The sequence below is a fragment of the Microtus oregoni genome, unplaced genomic scaffold, assembly GCF_018167655.1.
Source record: "Microtus oregoni isolate MIOR12 unplaced genomic scaffold, Mior012 000026F_ref0000081, whole genome shotgun sequence".
NCBI lineage: Eukaryota > Metazoa > Chordata > Mammalia > Rodentia > Cricetidae > Microtus > Microtus oregoni.
In genome coordinates this window covers 18,960,858-18,985,256 of record NW_024543085.1, presented here as the reverse complement: position 1 = coordinate 18,985,256, position 24,399 = coordinate 18,960,858, and the positions used below count along the sequence as shown (strand labels likewise).

The 24,399-nt window shown below is 44.8% G+C and overlaps 2 protein-coding genes across 15 annotated transcripts in view; both read left to right on the top strand.

Moving 5' to 3' along the window:
- The window catches only part of Cadps2 (calcium dependent secretion activator 2), a 521,450-nt gene extending 516,067 nt beyond the window's left edge, over positions 1-5,383 (top strand). For all 13 annotated transcript variants that reach the window (XM_041675424.1, XM_041675418.1, XM_041675426.1 and 10 more), the window contains one exon: positions 4,438-5,383. In XM_041675424.1, coding sequence (XP_041531358.1) covers positions 4,438-4,611 — 174 coding nt within the window. In that variant the 3' untranslated portion in view covers positions 4,612-5,383. The remainder of the gene's footprint in view (positions 1-4,437) is intronic.
- Positions 5,384-20,307: 14,924 nt separating this feature from the next.
- Positions 20,308-22,636, top strand: Fezf1 (FEZ family zinc finger 1). Of its 2 annotated transcripts, XM_041675793.1 has the most exons (5): positions 20,308-20,733; positions 20,884-21,105; positions 21,338-21,472; positions 21,746-21,878; positions 22,278-22,636. In XM_041675793.1, exons 1-5 carry the CDS (start codon positions 20,308-20,310, stop codon positions 22,634-22,636), a joined length of 1,275 nt encoding a protein of 424 aa, XP_041531727.1. The 2 variants fall into 2 exon arrangements, with proteins under 2 accessions (XP_041531727.1, XP_041531726.1); XM_041675792.1 differs by having other exon boundaries at positions 20,308-21,105.
- Positions 22,637-24,399: the final 1,763 nt, after the last annotated feature.

The window sequence follows — 24,399 nt, the reverse complement described above, 5'->3', positions numbered from 1 at the left end:
TATACGCATAGTAATATGATCAGTAATCAATAACAAAGTTGTTGCCACCCATGACATTTTTATATTCCAGCCACATATTTCATTAACAAAACATCCTCACTTCCTCTGAGCAGGTATTGCTCGTTTACAAAGAGCTGAGTGCACACTGAGACACGTGCAGATGTGGCTTGCTTCACCATCATTTCTTCCTTGTTTTTATGAATGGAACTTGGACACTTTCAACTGGTTGGTTTTGCATAAAAGACAATCAGAATTGTGTTTATCTTACATATGCATATATCTGTTGATGCCAAAGTCTATACTGTTACTTAAATGGAGCCAACTGGCTATCTTCACAAGTAGCAATACTTCAAGCTTCTGTCTGTCGTGTTCAGGATGCCAGGAGTCATATATCCTGACAAACATCAATTGATATCAGGATAGCTAATCTCTTTGTTTGGGGAATTTAAATGTTCATTTTTTTTTACTTGCCCATCATTTGTCTTTTCAAAGTTATTTCTTTTCTTATGTTAGTACATCTTAATAGGTAAAGAAAATGTACCATTTTCAGCTTATTGAGATGTAGTTGACAAAAATGTCTCTAATCAGAGTGTACAACATAAGGATAGTTAATAACATATACATGAAAATTGCCAAGAGAATACATCTTATCAGTGACTACTTTAATATGAAAGAACAGTTAATAACTTTGTAAGTATTACAGAAGCATTTTCATTGTGCTCTAAACCAATGTTATGTCAGGATGATAGCCATTTGTGGCTATAAATAATGAAAACTAATATGTGTAGTTAAGTTTCATAAATGTTTGATTTTATTTTAGTTTTACTTTTTTCTGTGCTTGAGATCGAATCTAGGACCTCATTCATGCTAGGCAAGCACTCTGTAACTGAGCTGTATTCCAAATTCTTTTCATGCATTGTTTATTTTGAGACACTGTCTCACTAAATTGCCTAGGATGACTTCAGACTCTCTCTGTCACCCAGGCAGATCTCGAACACCTAGGGATCATCATATCTCAGCTTCACAAATACCAGGGATGACAGATCTATGCCACAAGCCCCAGCTCATATTTAGCTCTCCACAAGCTCAAGCAAAGCTTTCCTGGCTTATACATTGAACCAGGCCACATGATTTTATTTAATAATTAAAATTATTATTTTCATGATGAAGAGCAAGGCAAATTAATAAATTAGCATTCTAACCAGTTCCCTACTTTGAATAAAAATGCATTTAAACCAATTTCATACATGGATTCATCAGTTCCTTGGAAGTGATGTTGGTTTTGTTCATAATAGTGGGTTTTGCTTAGAATAATCATTGTTCAACTCATTTCTAAAGAAGGACTAAGCAACATGCATGTAGAATTGTGAAGGCTGCTAAGTGGCCCTTCTCTCCAGATCATTTAGATTTTTTGGCCTGCGGGTGACAGCACATCCCCGTGTCCTAAGCAGGATGCAGTCAACTTGCCTAGACTCAGCTGTCCTTCCTCTCCTTGTTCTTCACAAGCAATGCCAGTCTCTAGGCCCAGGAAGATCTGAGAGTGATGTATACAAGAGTCAACTGTGTCCTCTTTCACAATTGGTTCATTTGTTAAAAATAAATAAATAAATAAATAAATAAAAATAAAATTCCCTGTAAGACTGGCATAAAAACACTAAGGTCTTAAATTACGTGTGAAGATTTAACATCAGAATGATTTCTCTGAGATGGGGAAAACTAAAATCTCCAAATGATCGAAATGGCTGTTGATTTATGTTCTCCCTCCTGGCCATAAAACATTTTAAAGCAATTAATATTAATCGGTGGCTTGTTTTGCCAGGAGAAAGGAAACAAGTAGCCCCCTGTGGCCAGCCCTTGTCTTAAGGAAGAGCCAACCGTGCCAGTGTGGAAGCCTGAGAAAGTCCAGTGTTGGCAACATGTTATGAGTTAGAGCTTTCAAGGTCCTGCACTGCACCTGGTCTCCTGGTTGTTACCTTTTTAACAGAATAATAAAACGGTCTTCACCACATTGAAATTAGAAAACCTTTGGCTCTTCACATCCTCAGTTTAAGTCTCCCAGGGCTAATACTTAAAACTAAGTCCAAAGGAAACTATTCCAATAAAACCAGAAAGACAAACTTAGAAGCTTAGTAAGCAATTGTCTGTGGCCCAATGCAGTATGGCGGGCATCTGTAAGTGAGTAGTTCGTTGTGTGCTTAATGCAATTTTGGTCTAATTAAAAAGACAAAAGTCGGCTCTAACATTAATGTTTTTGTTAATAATGCCATATGTATTAGTTACCACAGTTTCTAGGCAACATTCATATTTCAGAGATACTTCTCTGGTTTTAAATATACTCTCTTAGTAGTACTTATGAATCAGAGGTCGGTTTATGACCGCATCGCAGTAAGTTTATCCCACTTAGAGAATATGAGGGTGGAAGACTGTGTGTGCCTTAAAAGAACCTGAGATAAATTTCAATAATTCCAACTTAAAAGTGGAAATAGATTTAATCATCTAAGAAAACACACTCTCTGGATCTGCATCATTACTTGCTGTGGTGGAGACGCTGACCCCTGATGTTGTGCAGCGGTTCTCCGGCTTTAACTTAATTTTATACATTGGTGTGGGTTTGTCTTTAAACATGGATTTATTTCTATCCGGCGATCAGATCAGTAAGAATACATTGCCCTTCACAGTTACCATTTACATATCACTTCTGAAACGAGATGACATCCCAGGCACAAGTCAGGGAAAGTGGGCAGGAGGGTAAACTGACACCACTCCAGAGCTTCCACTACCTTGTGGTACTACTGCTTTTCCTGGAAAACTGTGGGAAGTGGCCAAGTGTCCTGAATGAGGGGATGAATATGCACTTCCTGACCCAGGTGAATTTGCACTACGTGCGCGTAGTGCAAATGCTTGAGTCCTCTGGGATTTTCTGAGTGTTCCGATGGAAGTGTTTGGACCCTGTATGCTGTTAGGCTGTAATTCATCAAGAGCATCCTTCTCTTTTGTATTTACAATCATATGATATTGGACAATGAGATTCGATATCCCTTCTGATTTGGCTTTCTTTCATCTGTTAAGTATATATATTAAAAAAAAAAACAACTGGCTGCTAGTAATCACTTAGAACAATGACATCAACTGAAACATTGAAGTCTGTTCCCGGTCCAAATCTAACAAGCAGCAGAATTGTAAAAGATGCTTATCATTAAAAATGCATTTCAAAATTCCTTAGCATGGGTAATCTTTATGAGTTCTTGGTTTCTCTGTTTAAATATCTAGACTCCTTTCTCTCACTTTCAAAATCAATACTACTATTACTATTATTAATATAACAATCTTGTTGAGTCATAAAAATGTGTGAAAATAATCAGACTTTAAACATAAGGGAAGTGCTATAGGTTGCACATCTTTCCTACAGGAAGAAAATTTGAAGAATCACTATAGATTGGCCAATGAGATGGTTTAAAAAAAAGGTTCTTTCTCTCCAGCCTGACAACCTGCATTGATTTTTCCCAAGATCCATATAGTAGGAAAACTAACTCCAAATAGTTTTCCTCTGATATATGCACACATGCACACAGATATGCACACACAAGAAACAAATGCATGTAATTTTAATTTTTTTAAAAAAAGAATCACCATAGAAAGAAATGATAACATTAAATTCTATGTTGTATGCAGTCTGTAGATCACTGTTCTAACGTGTAATATAGCGACTTATTCCTTTTCCAAAAATGTATCAATGCTCATTTTATCTCCTAATTATTGAAGCTTTTTCTCAGAATCATGGAGCTCACTGTTCTATGAGCATTTCAAAGAAAAAAGGTAAAAAAAACCTTATAGGCATTTTATATATACATGTAATATATTATTTATATATAATATAATGCATTTATAATAAAAATTTCCAGTAGTATAACACAAATAAATGTGTTTGTAATTCATAAGTGCATAAAATGTGAACTTCTTTTACTCATGTTATGATAATTTTATCTTCCAACACCTGCCACCTGAAACTAATATGTTTGATAAAATTAAGTATATTTTTCAGCATAAAAGGAAAATTGAAAACCTATGAAGTCCTTCCTATTAAAAACGCACACAACATATCATGTTATCTTTGTTACAGACTATTCCGTACTAAACCCTGTGCAATTAGTAATGTTTGGAGAAGGGGGATTAATTTGTCACCTGGTAGTCACAACATTTTGATCTGTCCATAAGGACTGTAGCTTGAGGAGCACTATCCAAAGTCACTCATCCTGTCTCCTCCCCAGAAATATACTAGCGAGATGGCTGGCGTGGGCACCCACAGTTGGAATCCATTAGTGGATTTCTCCCATCATTCTGAAAGGCTGTTCGAGTACACAAACATATGTCTGCACGTCTAGGCATGTATGTATGTGCACACATCTAATCAAAGCAAATACTCTGTTTTTCTTCCAGAAAACCTATAGGGATTTCCGATTGCAAGGTGTGTTGGAGGGGACCCTGAACAGTAAGACGTACGACACTCTGCACAGACGTTTAACTGTGGAGGAAGCCACAGCCTCTGTTTCTGAAGGAGGAGGACTTCAGGGCATCACCATGAAAGACAGTGATGAGGAAGAGGAAGCCTGAGGGTGCCCAGTTCCATAGACTGAAGGCCTTAGCATTGTTCTTTGCACCTTGTCCTTGTAATTGTACTTACTGTCTTGACCAAATAAAAATGCTCAGCTTTTTTTTAGAAAGTGAACTTGGAGATAAAGAGAGAAATGCCAAGTATTTTTTTGAAAGAAAACCATATTCATATGTATAGCTTGACCTAAAATCGGCTTTGCTCGTGACTGGGACTTGAAGTTCTTCTGTCTTTTAATGTTGCTTTCTTTCTTTCTTTGTTGCTGTTAGTATATTTGGCTTTCCTTTTTAACAGTCCTAAGAAATAATGTCCTGTGTGTCATATGAGATTCCTGTCTCCTACGAAACGACATTGTGAAAAGCCATCCCTGGTCACAGCAACAGCTCTATTGTACCTCTGTCAAAATAGTGTGCCTCCTGATTATAATTTAGGTACAATGTTTGTTCTGTAGTTAATTTTCCAGTGTTGTGATGGGTACAAAGCTTTAGCCTTGGTTTTCATAACTCTGAATTTGTCTGCCGATGTAATCCTGGACTTCAAAGAGTGCCATGCCCAAATATAGCATAGACTGTCCCCAGGCTTACGTCCTGTTCCTTTCTGAATGTTCCTTCATGTATACGCCATTACTAGGTGTGCTCCATCAACATCCCATACTCTGCTTCTAATTGTAACTGCTTGCAGGCAATAAAGATCCATTCGGTCATAGCAACTTCTAGGTTTCATTAAACTTAAATAGATTAAATGCAGTAAAAGATGTTTGCAGTATCTCAAACATCCTCTTCTCTGGCTCTGTGTTTTTGTTTTATTCTGTGATGTTTCGTTTTCAGTCAAATAAGCAAAAGTTACAGACATCATACTCTGTACCTGGTAGGCCTACAATCTGATAGAAGAATTGTTTCAAGCGCACACATTCACAGCAAAGAAAATGTTAAGTACCTAGTCAACTACTGTATATTAATAATAATAATAACAATCGATAGCTAGTAGTATTAGTAACGACACTAATTTTAATTAACAATTGGCATTACTGGTAATAATTCTCTCAGTGTTTTCTTGATATTACTTTAAAGGATATAGTGTTATAATTTGTAATTTCCCTCCATCTTTATTTTGGGGCTTTTCCTAATACATACACACTGGCATACTATGCTACTGCGCACACTCACAACTAATGTGTTGTTTGATGTGGGATTTTGATTCCAAGCTGGCCTGGAAGTCTAAGGTTCCCATCACCCTCCTCCCTCGGCCTCCTAAGTAGCCGTAGGCATATACCAACCATACCTAACTAGACTGGCAAATAACTTGTTCAGTATCGAAATGAAAATGCTACTGAGTTTATCAACAGTTATGTGGTAACATACCAGAAATGCCTTGAACTTCCAAGCTTGTTTCTCCTGTTGTGTCTCATAAATGGTGGCGAGGGTGATCAGAATGGTCCACAAACATCTGCTTTATCCACAACTATCACATAGCAACCCTTGGTCCTGATGTTTAGGTCCTAACAGTAAGATGACATGATACAGGTGAAAGAAGACAGTTTCCTCTCTTTTCCTTGATGAAAGAATAAGCAAGGACTCACTGTTTTGAAAGGAATTTGTCCACACTAACATTCCCTCCTTTTCTCCACCATCAGTGCCCTTTGCCTTAAGTCCTAAGTACCCTGTCATGTGACCCATGACTCCCCAGTGGCACCTTCAAGGCACAAAATTGCTCTCAACCTGGAAACCAGTGTCCGCATGCACATGTGTGTGCTTGTACACAGGGGGTTGCACCCTTGGCCATAGGCATCCTCATGGCATACTTCTACTGCTGACCTACTCCAGAACCCCCATATGCAGTGAACTCTCCATTTTCTTGGTAGTGTTGGTATCACTGTAATTGACGCAAGTTGTTCTAAAATGCCCTGATGACCCCGTCCCCTTAATTCTACCAGAACTCTTTAAAACAGTTACTTTGTGTGCAAAGAAAAGGTCTAGTTGGCAGAACTCCCAAGCAAGGGGAGAAACAAGTGAAGTAGGGACAGTATTAGGGCAGACATGAGCTGTTGCAGCCTTGCCCATGGTACCTCAGCCTTGGGTTTTCTACAGAGGGAGACACTTTTTGCTCCTTTTTAAATGCTTCATTCCCTCCTTCCTACCCATTTTGCTCACACCTAGGACAACAGCAAACCAAGCTATGGACCTGCTCATGTTTTCGCCAGCTCCAGTCACGCTGACCTTTGAGTCACAAAACGGTGTGGAAACCATATTTTAAAGAAGTAATGGATGAAAAAACAGCAAAGCCAACAGCTGGACTCGCTGAACATAGCGGACAATGAGAACTACTGAGAACTCAAGAACAATGGCACTGGGTTTTGATCCTACTGCACGTACTGGCTTTGTGGGAGCCTAGGCAGTTTGGATGCTCACCTTACTAGATCTGGGTGGAGGTGGGTGGTCCTTGGACTTCCCACAGGGCAGGGGAACCCTGATTGCTCTTTGGGCTGACAAGGGAGGGGAACTTATTGGGGGGGGGGAATGGGAGGCGGTGGCAGGGAAGAGACAGAAAAAAATAAATAAACAAATAATAAATAAATAAAAGAAGTAATGGAAAAGAAGAGAAAAACGCTTCAGTGACTTTTGCCCAACAAGTCTCTTTAACCCAATGAAAATTTTCTTGAAATGCCTTAATTGTTCATTGATGTAGGGGGATCCTTGTGTTGGACACCCAAGCAGCTATTAAAGCAAAATCCGTTTTAGATGGTATTATTCTTTGGAAAGTACTTTTAGGAGGAAAAACGAAGAGTTTAAAAACCTAACAAGTCATGTAGATCTTTTGAAGTGGGATCGCTCCTCGTGAATGTATTTAGGGAAGAGTAGAACGCTGCTCAGGGCGTTTGGGTGTGTAAGTGAGCGCAATCAGAGAGAAGTTATGAACCCATCCGCAAAAAAAAAAAAAAGTGTTCAAACGTTTATTGAAGAAAGATCATAACGACTCATAACGACGTCATCCTCCGACAGGAAACAGTGCCACACAGCCCTGAGTAAACTCTGTGCGTCACCAGCTGTTGGGTAGTTGGTGCATTCACGTATTTTTCCGCTTGAATTCCCTTTAGCCAGTTCTCATTGTCCCTGGCTCAGGAGAAGAGAGTTCCTGCTAGTTTTCTAAGGCCCCCGTGCAAAGGGGTTTTGCTCTCCCCCCCCCCCATTACTTTCCTCCCGGGTCACGTGACCTGGAGCGGTCCTCCTTCGCACTCGATGACCCCCACCCCCACCCCCAGTAACAGGGTTTACGGCTCCTTCCAGGTTCCTGAGACAGCAAAAAGCCCACAAAGTCGTTTCCTTCACGTGCTTTACTTTCCAAAAGCGGCGCTGGGGCGAGCGAACGCTTGCGGGGACTTCAGGCTACCACAGTAACTGGCAGAGTGCACTTGGAAGTCACCGCCCCAGCTTTCCTTACCCCACGGCCCAGAATCTGGGGAAAGTGCCTTATTGAGGAGAAGATGAGAGGAGGACCTTAGTCCCCTTTGTTTCTTAGTCTTAACACAGAAAATGGAAATTTGCAAATCAGGGTTCTTGAAGGGAAGTCACAGATGTGTGATCCTGGGAGGCGCTCAGCAGGTCTTGCGCTCCTGAGCCTCGCAGCGACTCCAAGCAGACACCTCTCCCCCTACTCCAAAACTTTTGGACGAAGGCGGGTTCCCTGCCCCACCTCAGGGTTAGGCTATCCCTGGGCTATCCCACTCTTAGCTGAAGATGGCTGTGGATTTGCTCAAACTAATCCTCCGAATATTGAAGGGAGCAGAGGCCATTCAGACAGGGCCGCTGCAGACTTTGAGAGTGGGGTTCACAAGTCACAAAAGTCTGTCAAGCATGGGCTTTACAATACTCGGTGACTTTCGGGGAGAATGTGCGGTTACACCTAGAGTCCTTGAAGTACTGCACGGTTGTATGCCTGTGGTCCCGGCAGACTCTGAAGAAGCAGAAGTTGAGGCTCAGCCCTAACTACTTAGCAAAACCCTGTCTCTGAATAGAAAAGGGAAGAGTGCTGAGGTATAAACGTATATCTCAGTGTCCGGGCATTATCTTTGCGTGTTTGAAGCCCTGGGTTCGATCCTTTATAAGGTAGAGAAAGGTTCCGTCTGCCTGTCAGTGTCCTCCCGCTCATCCTCACCTCCCCTTGTGTTGTGTCCCCTTTCCCGCCCCCACACAGGGTCTCACTACTGTAGCTTTGACTACCCTGGAACTCACTCTGTAAGCCAGACTGACCTTGAGCTCACAGAAATCAGCCTGCCTCTGCCACCCAAGAGCTGGGATTAAGGATCTACTAATTTAAAGGGCTATGGAAAAGTTGACCTGGCAGTAACATGTCCCCCTGCAAAAAGCCCAGCCTTACAGTCAGAAAAATCAGTCTGAACTGAATACAGTGGACAACACCTTTTCCTCATATCTGAGTCCTGTTTTGGGCACTTAATAAGGAAGATTATTCTAAGGATTAGAATCATGTTTATGTTATACAGTTCTGGTTGTTATTAACTAGTTCTTGGTGGAGTGATGGATTAAAAAAAAATGGTGGGAATCCATCATGGCCCAGCAGGCACCTCCAGTTTCACAAGTCATCCTCCCTGAGGCTGGCATAGGTTCCTTTTGGCTCACATTCAGCTCTGATTCTCCAGCCCCACACTTGTGATGTTTGTGAACCGGCTAGGATTGTCCTGTTGCAGCTTTGTTAAGGGGGACGGGAGGGGGAAAGGTCAGGCACTGCCACAGCAGCCCCTGAAGCTGAGGCTGCTGAGGGAGACAACTGGAGACACTCTGGATCTTTGTGGGAATGGTGGTAAGTGGGGAGAAGGTTGATCCAATCAGTTTCCTGCCAGACAATAAACGGGAAACCCCAGCTTGTGGAAAATGCAGTTAAATTCAGAAGGCAAATAGGGCCAGGGAAGGTACGTTAATATTTTTTTAAGTGGAAGGAGGTATTCTGAGTCCTAGAATAAGGTTGCAACAGAAGCAACCATTTGCAAACTGAGAAACAACAGGACAGCGAGGAAGGGAGGGAGGGAGGGAGGGAGGGAGGGAGGGAGGGAGGGAGGGAAGGAAGGAAGGAAGGAAGGAAGGAAGGAAAGGGAGGTAGAGGGAAAGATACAGAAATCCTCTGCAGTATTCACCACCAACACACACCCTGTGGACCAAGGCACAGAACAAACACAGAAACATTGGAAGAACAACAGGTAGTGGCAGGACGAGACAGCATCTAGCCCCAATGGGTTGCTAAACAAAACATTCCCGGACTGAGGAAAACTCAAACACCATTGAGGCCCAGCACAGAGCAGAGAGTATATATACCCTCTGAGAATCTCTTTGCCCCGGTGAGGCTGGGACACAGACAGTGAGTGGTCCTGAGGCCACATACTCACCAAAGAGAAAAGCGAGTTTGGGGCTGGGGCTGTTTAACCTGTGGTCTCTTCCCCAACCCAGCCATGACTTTTTAAGAAGCCAACCTATAACTTTCTGAATCCCAGAACTGGGGACTGAACACCTAGATGCCTTCAGTCTCCCTGTACTTTGCAACTTTACAATGAAAGGTCTTGTATTTGTGTATTTGTTTGTGAGTAACAGAAGGGTAATATCAACAACAACAACAAAAGTCTTTTAGACTTGTCTCCAATTTCAATCTACATCCTAAGCCCCCAGATCAGGGATTCTCACTACCAAGAGGAAATGCAGAGTTATTCCAACTGATTAGTTGATCTCAAACACCTTTCCCAAAGTGCGGTCTGCCCTGTTTGTTTACAGAGACCATAAACATAGATGCCACCAATACACTCCTGTGTAAAAATTAAAAGTGATGCATCAAGCTATTTTAGTTAGCATCCATTCACATGGAATCTGGTGTGGCTTTTAGCACGTAGCCTCTCCACCCCTTGTCCCACTCTCTCTTGGGTACAACTAAAAGAAAGAAAAATTGTTGTAATCCCAAAGTTTATTTTTCTGTGCATGTCTTTTGAAAGGCATTAGACAATGCTGTGTCCTTTCAGGAGAGTGTGGTAGAGAAAGAAGGAAAAGTTGTATTAAAGTGTATCATATAAAACTTTTTTTTTAAAAAAAAAAACCCAGTTTGCATATATCTCAAAAAGTAGAAAGTGAAACAGGGAGTATCCAGGTGAATCCTATGAGAACAGGGATTTAGTTATGTTCTCCTAGCTGGGACTGCTAGTAATTTTTTTGAGCTACTTCCAAGTTAACGTATGGAAGAAGTTCATTCATTGTCATTCATCCAATCACTATAGGTTTGTTGCTGTTACCCTGTGGGATTACAGGGTGTGTTCTTTCATAAACGAGAATAGTCCGTGGAAAGTTGATTGACTTCAGAGATGTGCAACTGCTTCATAAGAAGTGAAATCTGCTTTGACCAAATTGCATCTTTTTTTAAAAAAAAAAAAAGGCTTTTGTGAACAGTTAATTCCTGAGTCTGCAGAATAGTGTACCCTGGGGACTACAGAGCTGGATGCAGGAGAGGAGGCCCCCAAGGACAAGAAAAGTCCTTGGGATGGTCAAATCGAATTCATAAATGCAAACCTTGCATTTGTTTTTAACATTTCCGTTTATTTGGCCTAAAATCTGCCATCGAGAGGCAGGGTTATTTTAAAGTCCATTTTCTGAACAATTTAGAAAAGTTTCTAACTTTTAAAGCAGTGTGCTGTCTTTTCATACATAGGGTCATCTCAGTTTAAGTTCTTTTCTCAATCTTCCTGTCATTCAGGGATTACAAAAGACTTTCCAATGTAGTCCCATTTTACAGGGGCAACGTTCAAGGTAAAGGAAACCACTAATCTCCATTCAGAACCAGGAGTTCACTGTGTTCTGTGTGGCCTGATCCAAGCAGGAGCACTTAGGGTAAGGACTCCAAAGAGGGATGTGTATATGTTTGCACACACATGTGTGTATGTGTGTGTGTCCCAAGGGTTCAAGACAAATTGGTGTTATGGATATTTATGAAGAACGTTCTTAAAAGGAAATGTTACTTTTATCTGTCATGGATAATGGAAGAGTCTAAGCTTCTAAGAGGAGAAAGAGTCTATTCTGGTAAGTAGAAGCCCAGGAAGGAAAAAAAAAAATTGGTGGTTTTTCCAGACAAAATTCCCAGTCCTACAATTTTAACCAAAATTTTGGAAATTAAAATCACTGACAACTCTTCTTGGATTGGATGCTAAAGAAAGCTGCCAATTCTGTAGATGGATTTTTTTTTTCAGAGAAAAGCAAAGCAGTAAAATACAGGAGACAGGGAAGAGAGAAGGAAACCAACTTTCAGGCCCCTAGGATCACATCTCCCACATCTAAACACACAGAGAGGGAAACTCAATATTTCAGCCAAGGCTGTGTGGTCTTGTGTATGGATCCCAGACACAGTTGGAAGGCATAGGGCAGTGCCTTCCTCTCTGAAATACAGGAATACTGGAATCCCACCAACTCTGGTCCAGCTTTTCTTTCAGATATTCTATGGGGAGCCATTAAGAAGGTGCCACAATAGGGTGCTGAATCTTAACTTCCCAAAGGCATCTAAGTCAAACACACGCGCGCGCGCGCGCGCACACACACACACTCTGAGAGAGAGAGAGAGAGAGAGAGAGAGAGAGAGAGAGAGAGAGAGAGAGAGAATGGGGAAATTATGAAGCCGGTGTGTTTTGTAGCTGCCCTGCTCCTCACTGGTTCTCTATCCTGTATTCAACTTAAGTCTCAGCCCTTTTGAGAGTCGGTTCTCTTGGCAGGAGTTGAGATATTCATTTACTTCAGGTAACGATGAATTAGAACTTTCTATTCATATTAAAGGCTAACTACGGTGCTTAAAATAAAACATCAGCCAAATAAAATGACACTGGGTCCCTAGGAATGAAAAGACTCCAATTATTACCGCTCTCGCTGCCTTTTGTACGAAGTAAATGCTCTTAATTGAAGGAAGAAGAAAAAAAAGTCTTTTGCAGTTGAGAAATGTGGACCAGCGCTATGAAAGGCAATTTCTCTTCCTTGTCTCTCTCTTATTTCCTCTCCTTCGGCAGTGGTGTGAAAGTTCAGCTACTCTGCGTCTGAGTAAAGAGCTCTAAAATGGAATAACGTGCCAACACCGGGAACACATCCAGGTCCGCGGTGCGAAAATAAAATATGTGCCATTGAATTATTATTTTTGTCCTTTAGGTTTACATCTACGCCCTTGTATTATGTAAATTTCTGAGAAGCTGTGAATCACAGGGTTAGGGAGAGCCCCCCCCCCCCACGCGCGCGCACATACACACTCTCCTCCTTCACAAGCTATACAGGAACCGACCTCATTCAGTCTTTGAATGATTCACACAGCCTTGCCCGGTTCTTCCAGCTTTTTTCTCTACAGGCACTTCCCTTCCACTCTTGACCCAGACAGCCTTCTGAAGCTGCTGCCCTGTAGCTTCATGGGGGCTGGCCTAGAGGCCAGCACAGGCTTTCGTGAAGTCAAGCTGCTAGCCCCCATCCCCCATGTCACCGAGTGCCCAAAACAAGTTGCTGGAGGTTCTAGATGTTTCCAGGACTCTGGTCCTCTGTGAGACTAGTGGCCAGAATTAACCAGAAGGAGTTAAGAAAGATTTCTAGAAAAACAACGGAAAAACTTCTAAATCAATTCAGACTAAGAGTGTAAAATTGTTTGCTTGTTTGTTTTGAGGTTTTTCAAACTGGATCTCTGTAGGCCAGGCTGACCTCGAGCTTACAGCGATCCTCCTGCCTCGGGCTCTCTCAACTCGGGGTTACAGGCAACAAACATGTCCATCCAGCATGATGGATGGACAACCCAAATTGATATTCGAAAATGTAATAAGAGACCTTGATAAACAGTCAAGCTTCTTTCTTCTAGGGATTTCCCTAGAGTGGGTTATGTTAAGGGTTATGTTAAACTTAGGTAACAAACCCACTTCTTAGGAGGGTGGGGCGAGCTAAAGGGCTTATCAAAGAGCATCTACCGCTTTGCAGTGAAAGGAGCTAGAACCCAGCTCCTTCTGCCCCTGAAGGCTGTGGAAGACAGCTGGAGGTGGCCACAGGAGGAAGGATGCCTAGTACCACTGCCACCTCACTTCAGTGTTAGTGGAAGTCTGGGATTTGGCCAAGGGAAATCGGGACTCAGAAAGACAAACAGAAGCTTGTAGCTTAAAAAGTAAGATGTAAAAGAGATCTCTTGTTAGGAAAATTTCTCCTTGTCCCTGGGACGGTTAAGGACCAAAGTCAGGCCAATTACTTCTAACCACCAACCCACCGGTTTCAAAGTAAGGAATCTCCAGGAACTCAGACAAGAGTGGAGAGAACACACACGCACACACACACACACACACACACACACACACACACGCTGATGTAGGACGTTTCCAGGATATACTAAGAAGTGCTACAGGTACTTTGAAATAGTTTAAGAAAGTAACCTACAAAACTAACAATAATAACAAAAACAACAGCAAATCTTTCCGTTCCTCCTGAGGCCTGCCCTACAGCCAGGTCTGTTTCCGTTCACCTGACCTGTAGATTGACTGACCCTTCACTTACACCCAGGAGTCGTCAAAGCCTGGCCATTAATGAGCGTCCTGTTCAAAAACTTTTCAGACGACTTCTCCGTCAACTGTTTCTTGGTCTCGTAAAAACAAACCCGCGCCCTCTCCCGAAACTTACAAGCCTCCCCCTCCTTCTTCGTCTTTTGGTAGTGGAGCGGGGAGGGAGGAGCACGATTGAGCCGGGGAGGGGCTGTAGGGCCAGAGACTGTCCTGAGGCCAGAGTTCGGGACCGGCTCGGCCGCAGTCACGCTGGCCTGACCGAAGGTGGGGGCCGAGCCCTGGGGAGGCACCGCGGCTGTTCCGAGCTGGGCGGGACACCCAAGGTGCTGCGGGTGAGCGGGAAGGTCTAGCAGCCGCCGCTGGAGACTCGCCCCAGCTCTCCAGCCCCCACCAAAGTCCCAGCTTCTAAGCAGCTGCAGCAGCTCCACCTCTCTCAGCCCTGGAGACGTCTTTTTAGCTGATTTTGTAAGCGAGAACTAAGCAGAGCAGAGAATACGGACAGGGACGAAATTTCAGCTTTCGAATTTTACTTCGGGCTGGGCTCTGGCAACTGAAGCGTAACTGAGGCAGATCGCCTCTATCCTCCACCTCAAGCGACTGGGAACAGAGGTTCCCTGGGCAACTGGGGCCCGGGGCTTCCAGGCCGAAAGCAGGCGGATGGAGGCTGAAACAGCCAGGGGCTGCGATTCAGCGCAGGGCGTTCCTGGGCCCAAGCGGCTGTGGACGGGAATCCAGGAGGTAACTGAATTCGTAAAAGGCTCTAGAGATTTCTGGCTCATGAATGTTGATTTGCCTATATTGCTTCTCTATTGCTATAATCTCATCCTTCACTCTGTGTTATTTCAATTTCTGTTATCGCCTTTCATTTCACGGAATCACTTCTGGGAAAAAAAAAAGTTGAACTTAACACCGAAACTGCTTTAAAACCCTGGCCAAAATCAAGGAAGAGTCGCGCTTTATGTGGGATATGATTTTTATTAGTCACTAAAGGACTTTTTAGGAATTATCTGGTAACTTCTGCGCAATGCTAATCAGTCAATTGCATGAACCAGCTTTTCTATCATTGTAGACATGCTGTCCGTATGGAAGGAACAATTACTTTACGCACGTCCTTCTGTACGTGTTTGCCTCTCAACTTTCACTGGCACCGTTGCAAATTACAAGCAAAACGGCTGGTTTTGATTGCTTGACTTTTAAGCTGCTCCGCGGAAAAGTTGAACTCCTTGTTTGTGAACTTCTTTTTCCACCGAGTCCAGGCCTGAGACGGCATGCACGTAGCCTTGCAGCCGAGAGGAACACGCCTCACAGGCCTGTAGGAACGGGTGAGAGAAATCTCAGTATTAGGGTAGGGGTAGAGACACCGACCAGCCCTAGAGGCGGCTGACGGGGCTACCTGCCGCCTTTTTGAACACCCCTAAGTTAGACCGTTCCACTTCCCTTTACAAACTGAGTTAATATGCAAATGCTGCTTTGAGAGGAACGATATCATTGAATTTAAGGAAAATCCTAATATAAAAGAAATAGTAGCAATTGAGGTCTAAAGACAAAAACAGACTGTTCTCAAACTCTCCCAACGCGGGGGCGGGGGTGAGGGAGGGGGCGCCTCTTCAGAGTCCTAACTGGTGACAGGTTCCACAAAATTGTCAAGGATTCTTTTTTTTAACACAATATTTGTATTCATTGTATGAGAATTTATTGCAATGTAATTTGATATTCACTTCCCAGTCCTCTCCGCCGGTACCCACTTCAAGAGTTCGGCATCATTCACCAAATCAACTAAAAGCAATCTAGAAACCTTAAATCTCCTCATGCTTGCTAATGTGCTGCAAAGTGAGTCCCACTGTGTATCCCGTCCTTAGTCGGAAGTATTCAAAAAGGTTTTCTTTGAACCAAGCAGAACTTGTTTGTGTCCAACCCCAACACCACCTCTCTCTATCGCACAGCAGAAGAAACAGCAAAACACCCATTCCTGACAAAGACTGCAGAGGAATGTAGGGATGCCTTTTTTCTTGTAGGAGCGACCTGTGTCGCTGGTGGTGTTATTTTATTAGACAGGAAACAGTGTGGATGCACCCAAACATCCAGGATGCCACAATGATTATAGCAATAGTAAGGAACACTGACTGTTAGCAGCAGAGGGTTGCAAGTCAGGGGTGCTTGTTGGGTCTGAGAGCCTTAAAAATATAGGTAGTGGCAAATCAATGTCCTTGGCTGAAGATCTGCTATGTTATCACGTTTCCCAATTCATTTTTTAATTAAAGAAAAACTCACCAGTATTTTGTGAGTTATTAAGGAAATAGTAAAAAATTACAGAACAATTAGTGACTATCTTCTATTTTTTCTTTAAATTTTAGATGGCAATAATCTTTACCCTAAAACTACCAGCTTATTACAGGGGGCAAGTAAAAAGTTTGATGGATATTATACAAGTTTTTAAGAATTATAAAGGATACAGTTAAGACAACACTGAAATAGAAGGTTAGATTTCCACAGAAAATGTAACTTTCAATTGTTATGTAGTAGGAAGATTTTTCTTATTGTTCAGGTATCGATTCCACTTTGTTATTAGGCCTCCTTACATCAAGGGCTAGTCTGGTTTCTTGGTCTCATGCTTGCCAACCTAAATATTTAAACCCAATTTGCATTTGGGTTTAAAGTTTATGGGTAGGGCACATAAAATCAGTTCTAAACAAACAAACAGGGTGGTTATAGGATTCTCCAAGAAATTCTAAAGATCCTAAGTTTCTATTTTGCTATTAACTGAATGAACAAAGCTCCTTTATGTCCCTTTAAGTAAATCAAACAATTTAAACTGGTGGAATCTCAGAGAAGCTTCTAAATCTTCCAAATTTATGCTCTGCACCTGTTACTGTTTCTGTAACTTCAAGTGTTTCTAAATAAAACAAAGTATCATTTCTGACATTTAAAAACACTGTCCCTAAGTACATTTTGTATTTTAAGATAATCTTGTACCTTATGGAACGCATATTTAACGTTAATGCATGTTTTGGTTATTTACTGAGTGGAAAATATTAACAAATATCGACATATTGAGACTTGGATTTGTATAACACACCTTCGGTCTTTGGGGTTAGTAATATCAGGGCTATCTCAAGAGAAAGGAAATAACTGGTGCCTGGCTATATTTACTCAAATGACATTTTCAAACGCTTGGCATAAAAGGCAAATCCCGAAAGGCCAACGAGAAGCGAACTACTGAAATGTTAACTATATAGAACCCTTAGCTAATATTTTCCTCTTTTAAAAGCTAATGTCCATCAAAGAGGAAATTTATCGAAGGCAAATAAAGGTTTTTTCCCCCCGTTGAGGAGAAGGGAGGGGGAGGGGAAGAAGAGGAGAGGGAGGGACATACGTAAAAGAAACTGGTGGCTTTCAGTCCAGAAGGCAGGTAACGCTGCAGAGGCCAGCGAGTTGCTCGAGTCAGCTGGGCGCTCCAAAGCTTTCCGCGTGGGAGCGGTTTCTCGCCTCTTGGTTTTCTTCCTTAAACTTGTACCAGCGAGCGAGGAGTGCGGCAGGAGAGAGAGTTTTCGCGGTCGAGAATGGCAGGTAGGAAAGGGAATCTGATCCGCCCCCAAAGGCAACAATTAAAGTCTTAACCTCTACCCATCTGTCGTGGGACAGGGACACCCCCGCCCTGCGGCCTTTCCTTAAGCAATTCGGGTTTCGCACCCTTTGTCTGATCAGGGTGAAGGACCGAGGTTCAGAGGCCCTAAAAACATATCGAACGAACATTTCCGGTTGAGGGAAACTGAGGCCAAAAAGGCCTCCACAACGTCTCCCGGGTTTGTGTGGGTTTGGGGTAGCCTCTTCCTCTCTGTACCGGGTGTCTCGTTCGGGACTCCTGCTCCTCTCTGCTTCACCGGTCTTCCAGAAGCAGCCTGGATACCTGAAATGAGACACTCCCTGGCCTAGCCACTAAGGCGGGCCTCCAACAGCCAGATTTTCCCACCATCTGGCTTCTTGGCCGCCACAACTTTCAAAAAGACTTCTGCCGGCCCTTATTTTTTTCAGCGATTATTTTTCCGGCTTCCATTCTGTGGTTCTGTCTCACTGTCAGGTCTCAACGACTCGCTCTTTTGGTTTCCAGCCCATTGGTTTTTCCTGGCAGTGGCTAAACTGGCTTATGCCAGGTCAGGTGGGGCAGAGGAGCCTAGGTCCCTGGATTGGATTAGAAAAGGTGGTATGGCGGGAGAAATACTTGAAAGCCAGTTGCCTCTACTTGAACCCCATCTTGGCACCTTTAAGTAAATTGGCCTGGGGCTCAACCGTCCAAGGCTCCCACCTCCAGTTGCTGGTCCTTTCCAGGGTTCCTACCGGGAGGACAGCACATCACACTCTTGGTCAGATACCTGGGCACCCAACCCACACACATTAGAGTAACTCACCAGGCGGGTGGTGCTTGGAGTTTGCCTCCAGGTGGTGAGGCTCGGGGCTCACAGCTCAGCGCTCCTGGGGGCGCAAGCTTGAGAAGCGCGGGCTTTTCTTGCTACCTACAGCCTCTGGAGCACGCCTAGCCCCCGGACTCTGCTCCTCGCGACAGCAGGCTCTGCTCCGACTGCGCGGGGGGAAGGCGGGCGCGCTGCTCTGCTCTGGCTCGGGCTGTAGCCCCCAGGAACTGGCTCGCTGGGAGCGTCAGCCTCTGGCATCTTCACGGAAGCCTCGCACAGCTCCCGCAGCTCAAGCCCAGGAATTTGGGCCCAGGCGTCACAAACAGAAGGGCGCCAGACGCCCGGGGGAGAGTGGGGGGGGGTGCGCTCAGGGTCGCCGAGCGCTCTTTGGGGGCCACAAATGTGGCAGTGATCACCACTTGGGGCGGACGGTTCTCTTAGTTCGTCTTTACGCCCAGACACACTAGGTGTGGTGGACACTGACTGCTATTGAGGCATGCAGACACCGGTAGCCATGGTGGGGATCGTTAGATTCTATTTTCCCTCTTGGCTCAACATTTAGAAAGCTCTGTCGGGAAGAGCCGTGGGCGCAAGTTCTTTGAAGAAATGCTTTTTCGGGACTCTCTCTGGAAACTCAAGGGAGCGCGCTCTCGCGTGTGTTTGTGTGTGAGTCCGATCCGTGTCTTGGTTTCTTGTGGTGTGGCACCCGCTCATTCCTTGTAACTCCTCAACTTTGTGGTGCTAGTGCGTCTTTCCCAGGACTATTGCCATGGGCGTCGCTTTTACAAAACCACAAACACATAACAAGCCTCCCAAGGCCTTTAAATCTCAGGAGCATTTTGGGAGGCCAGTTACCTGCTGGTGTCTTCCAAAGGGTCCAAACGCTGTTCGAGCCGTAGAGACTCCTGGATTCAGGGAACGAGCAGCCCCCACCCCCGGGTCCTGGAGGGCGAAAGTGGGTTGCATGGGAGGCAGCGTGGCAGATCTGGGCTCAGCCGAACCAAGCAAAGAAAACTCGGCTTTTGCCGTCAGAGGCTTCCTGGTCATGGCTTTCTAGAGCCTGGCGTTTGATAAATATAGCCTGGCTTTTGCCCCTGAATTAGACTCTGTTTCCTTATTTAGCCCTAGCACAATGATTTTAGATGATGTCACTTAGAGCTAAACGAGAAAATTGATCTCAGATTTGCTTGGCCTCTAAAGCCTGGTTAAGCAGATTGAGAATTAAAAAAGACAGAGGAAGCAAGGGGGAGGGGTGGCTGAAGAGTAGAGAAGTGTGTGCGGGCTAGTGCTTGCGTGTAGGGGAGGGCAGTGCGCATTGCGGAGAGCGCCCCCGCCTCTTCTGGGCGGGGGAACCTCTCTCACCAATGAAAAGTAGTCACCGACTGCAGAGAAAAAAAAGTTTTCCTGTTGACTGTTGGAAGCGAATTGAGCAATTATCTAGTTTACCTTCTCCTCTTGGAAGTTAACGATTGGCGAGATCTTGGCTGCGTTATTGACACAACACTTTCTATTGATAGAAATAAGTAGTGATTGTCCCCGAGTCATTGGTGCGCCAAGAACTCTGCGATGGGCTGGCAGGAGTCCATTGGGCTGGGCAGGCAGGTTGGACTGGTGATGCTGGGGAGGAGGAGGAGGAGGCTGCTGGTTGTGACGGTGCCTGTCCTCTCCGCAGGTCTGTGACAAGCAGGGGACCAGGCAACGACCGTGCAACCCAACCCCGGAGGACGGAAGCTGGCGACTCAGTCATGGACAGTAGCTGCCTCAACGCGACCACCAAAATGCTAACGACTGCTCCAGCTCGGGGCAACGTGATGAACACATCCAAACCCTTGGCTTTCTCCATCGAACGAATCATGGCGCGCACCCCAGAGCCTAAGGCCCTGCCGGTCCCCCACTTCCTGCACGGAGCCCTGCCCAAAGGAGACCCCAAGCACTCACTGCATCTCAGCTCGTCGATCCCCTGCATGATCCCTTTCGTCCCCGTGGCGTACGACACGAGCTCCAAAGCCGGAGTGACTGGCTCCGAGTCCCGCAAGCCGAGTCTGGAGGCTCCGGCGCCGCCCGCGGTGCCCTCCGCGCCGGCGTTCAGCTGCAGCGACCTGCTCAACTGCGCGCTAAGTCTCAAGGGCGACCTGGCCCGCGACGCGCTGCCACTACAGCAGTACAAGCTGGTAAGGCCGCGTGTGGTCAACCACTCGTCCTTCCACGCCATGGGCGCCTTGTGCTATCTGAACCGAGGTGATGGCCCGTGCCACCCGGCTGCGGGCGTGAACATCCACCCTGTGGCCTCCTACTTTCTCAGTTCCCCTTTGCACCCACAGCCAAAAACATACTTAGCCGAAAGGAATAAACTGGTTGTCCCGGCGGTGGAGAAGCTCCCTTCGGGTGTAGCTTTCAAAGACCTGTCCCAGGCTCAGCTGCAGCATTATATGAAAGAAAGCGCCCAACTTTTGTCTGAAAAAATCGCATTCAAAACCTCGGATTTCAGTCGCGGCTCTCCTAACGCCAAACCCAAAGTTTTCACTTGTGAAGTCTGTGGAAAGGTATTAAGCAAAAACGACTTTCTTCCTTTCTTCCTTCCTTCCTTTCCTTTCCTTACTTTTCTTTCCCTTCCTTTCCCTTCCCTTCCCTTCCCGTTCCTTTCTTCCTCCCTCAATCCCATTTTAGTATTTTGAGAGAGGGGGTAAAACGTCTTTTTCTCCTCTTTCTTCCTCTGTCCACTTCGAATTCAAATCTCTTGGTCATCTAACCTGTTTCTATGTGTTTGTTTTTAAGGTCTTTAATGCGCACTATAATTTAACCCGTCACATGCCGGTGCACACAGGAGCCAGACCCTTCGTTTGCAAAGTGTGCGGCAAAGGTTTCCGGCAAGCCAGCACCCTTTGCAGGCATAAGATCATTCACACGCAAGTATGTTCCTCTGTATAATTTTACCCGGTAGAGTTCAGAACTGTTTGCTCCCCACCCCCCAACCCCCAAAAAAAGCGATCGGCAGAGCCTCTCTCTTAAGCAGAAGATCTGTTGAACTGTGCTGGCTGGACTGGGGAGATGTTTTGTATTGTTGCCTTTGTTCTGTTTAAAAGCTTCGGGGTGTTAGTGTATTGTGCTGGTAGGACTCCGCATCAAAATAACAAAGTACCTCAAATTAAAGGCTCTATTATTTCCTTTCTTTCTGCTGCTTAGGAAAAACCTCACAAATGCAACCAGTGCGGTAAAGCATTTAATAGAAGTTCCACGTTAAACACACATACCCGGATCCACGCGGGCTACAAACCATTCGTGTGTGAATTCTGTGGCAAAGGATTTCATCAAAAAGGTATTGGACCCAGGAGATGACTTCTCATATTGGGTCTTTGGAAAGCGGGATTGAATCTTCTCGATTCAATCTTAAAAATGACCTGTTAAGTGCTTACCTGAGGAAGGCTGCATTCTGACTCCCTACCCTCGGGTCTGACCAGAGTTAGAAAATCCATATTTGACACATCGAAGGGTACTTCTTTGTGACCTCCAGTTTGCGTTTAGTATAATTGGATAAATGTGAAATGTAGAAGAAAAAAGCTCAGTGTGCTCAAAAATAAATGCAGGAGAACCAGCGCCCTGTACCCTGGGTCAGAGCTGTGTTAGCTCTTCAGCCTGTCTCTTTACCTTGTATCCATCTCCTATCTTCTTGTCAAGCTCTATCCTGAACCTTATCCCGGCTATTTTTCTCTTTCAGGGAACTACAAAAACCACAAGTTGACCCACAGCGGGGAGAAGCAGTTCAAGTGCAATATCTGCAACAAGGCTTTCCACCAGGTGTATAACCTCACCTTCCATATGCACACTCACAACGACAAGAAGCCTTTCACCTGCCCCACGTGCGGCAAGGGCTTCTGCAGGAACTTTGACCTCAAGAAGCACGTTCGCAAGCTGCATGACAGCAGCCTGGGGCTGACCCGTACTCCTACTGGGGAGCCAGGCAACGATCCGCCGTCCCAGCTGCAACAGCCTCCGCCTGCACCTCTGCCTCCACTGCAGCCGACGTTGCCTCCTCCCGGGTCTCTGCAACCCGGGCTTCACCAAGGCCACCAGTGATGGAGGCCAAAGATCCTTCACAACCCCAGCGGGAAGGCCCCCACTGCGGAGGTCGGCAGACTAGAATGGACCGCTTGGTCTAGGCTCTCGTGCAAAAATCGAGGCACCTTGAGCCCCTCACTTTCGGGAAGACCAGAAGCCTCTACATTCCTTGGCCTTTCGCCTCTTGCATGCACCTGCTAAATGATTTTGTGTATTATATTCGATATAGGCACTAACAATTATGATACATTTGGAGAGGCTTATTTCAATTTTTTTAAGTTGAAATGACTTTTCATCTCGGGTGGAGAGATGATGTTTGTTTTTGTTTTGTTTTTAAACATATACCTGCTGTATTTATTGAGATCTGTATTATTCTACCCGGGAATGCTGCACCATTTTAATTTTATTATTGTATATATTTCCATTGTGTCGATTCTGCTGTCTCAAAATGCCTGCTGGTTGTTTATAATTTTCTCCTTCCCTGAAGCAACGAAACACGGTGTGTATGTTCTATATACACACAGATGTGTGTGCCCGTGAAGGCACGTCCAGTGTTTGTGAGCACATACATATACACGCACATAACATTAGATAAGAGTGGTTCATTATGAATGAATTTGAATTTTGGTTTTGATTCTTGCACGTCGAAGTTGATTCATTGACTGTTGGAAATAAATACTTGGAACATGCTTATTTAATCAACAAACTTCAAGACTTTGTATTATTCAGCTAAAGACCCCTGGCTCCGACTTTCTCACCCATACTCATGTTTCTATGATTAATAATGCCTACTAATTTGTTCTGAATATTTACCATATGCAAGCAGTCTGTCTCTATGTTTTGGGCAAGGTTATGAAATATGGTTAAACTCTGAGACCGAAGATGTGTGCCTGATAGATTTATGGTACAAAAGGTGGGGACCTTGCTTCTAGAGGAAGTGTTGTCCCTCCCCAGCATTCTGAAGACTCATACTGACTGGTACACAGCTGGCAAAGAGAGCCTCCGTGTTTTTAGATGTGTGCACATGTTTATAGCCGAGTATACTTCCATTCAAAGAGGAGACATGGATGAAAACCAAACCGTGGCGGGCGCCAGGTCCTTGAAACGCTTCAAGTGTTAATCAGCAGCTCCGTTGTGTGCTGGCGCTCTGGTGTTTTCTAACTGCAAGTCTCTCCTGTTTTCTTGCCAAAACAGTGAAACAACTGCTAAAGACTTTAATTAAGAGGGGTAATTAGTTCAGATTTATCAAAGCCGGGTTGTTATACTATTAGCTGCTCAGTAGAAGCTGCCAGACAAACTCACAGCCCTGCATAGAAGTCCTGTGGTAGCGAGCCTCGTCCTGGGGGTGAGGCTGCTGGGGGCGGGAAGGTAGGGTAACTACAGGATTCCCGCCGGGCATCAGCCCCCCCCCCCATCACAGTCCCCGCCGCCTGGTGCTGAGTATCCCTCCCCCCAACTCCGGAGCTGCTGCCCGGGCTGTGTGTCCAGAATATCCACCCAGTTTTCATAGGGCGGACTCAGTCTCCTGAGAGCCAAGCACTTTCTTCTCCTGCCTGGAGCAGGATGACCTTGCCAGTCCGGAATTACCCGACAGCTGCTGGGTAGCATTCGTGCCTCACTTTTGATCATTACATAGCCCACTAGAAAAGGATGGGTAGGACGGGTCGGTGGGGCGACAGGCCACGGGCGGGTGGAAGATGAGCAGAGGCCCACCGCAAGGCACAGCATCAACTTTCTAGGTTACTAGAATTCTTACTTCAATCAAGGCCACGAAGGGTACA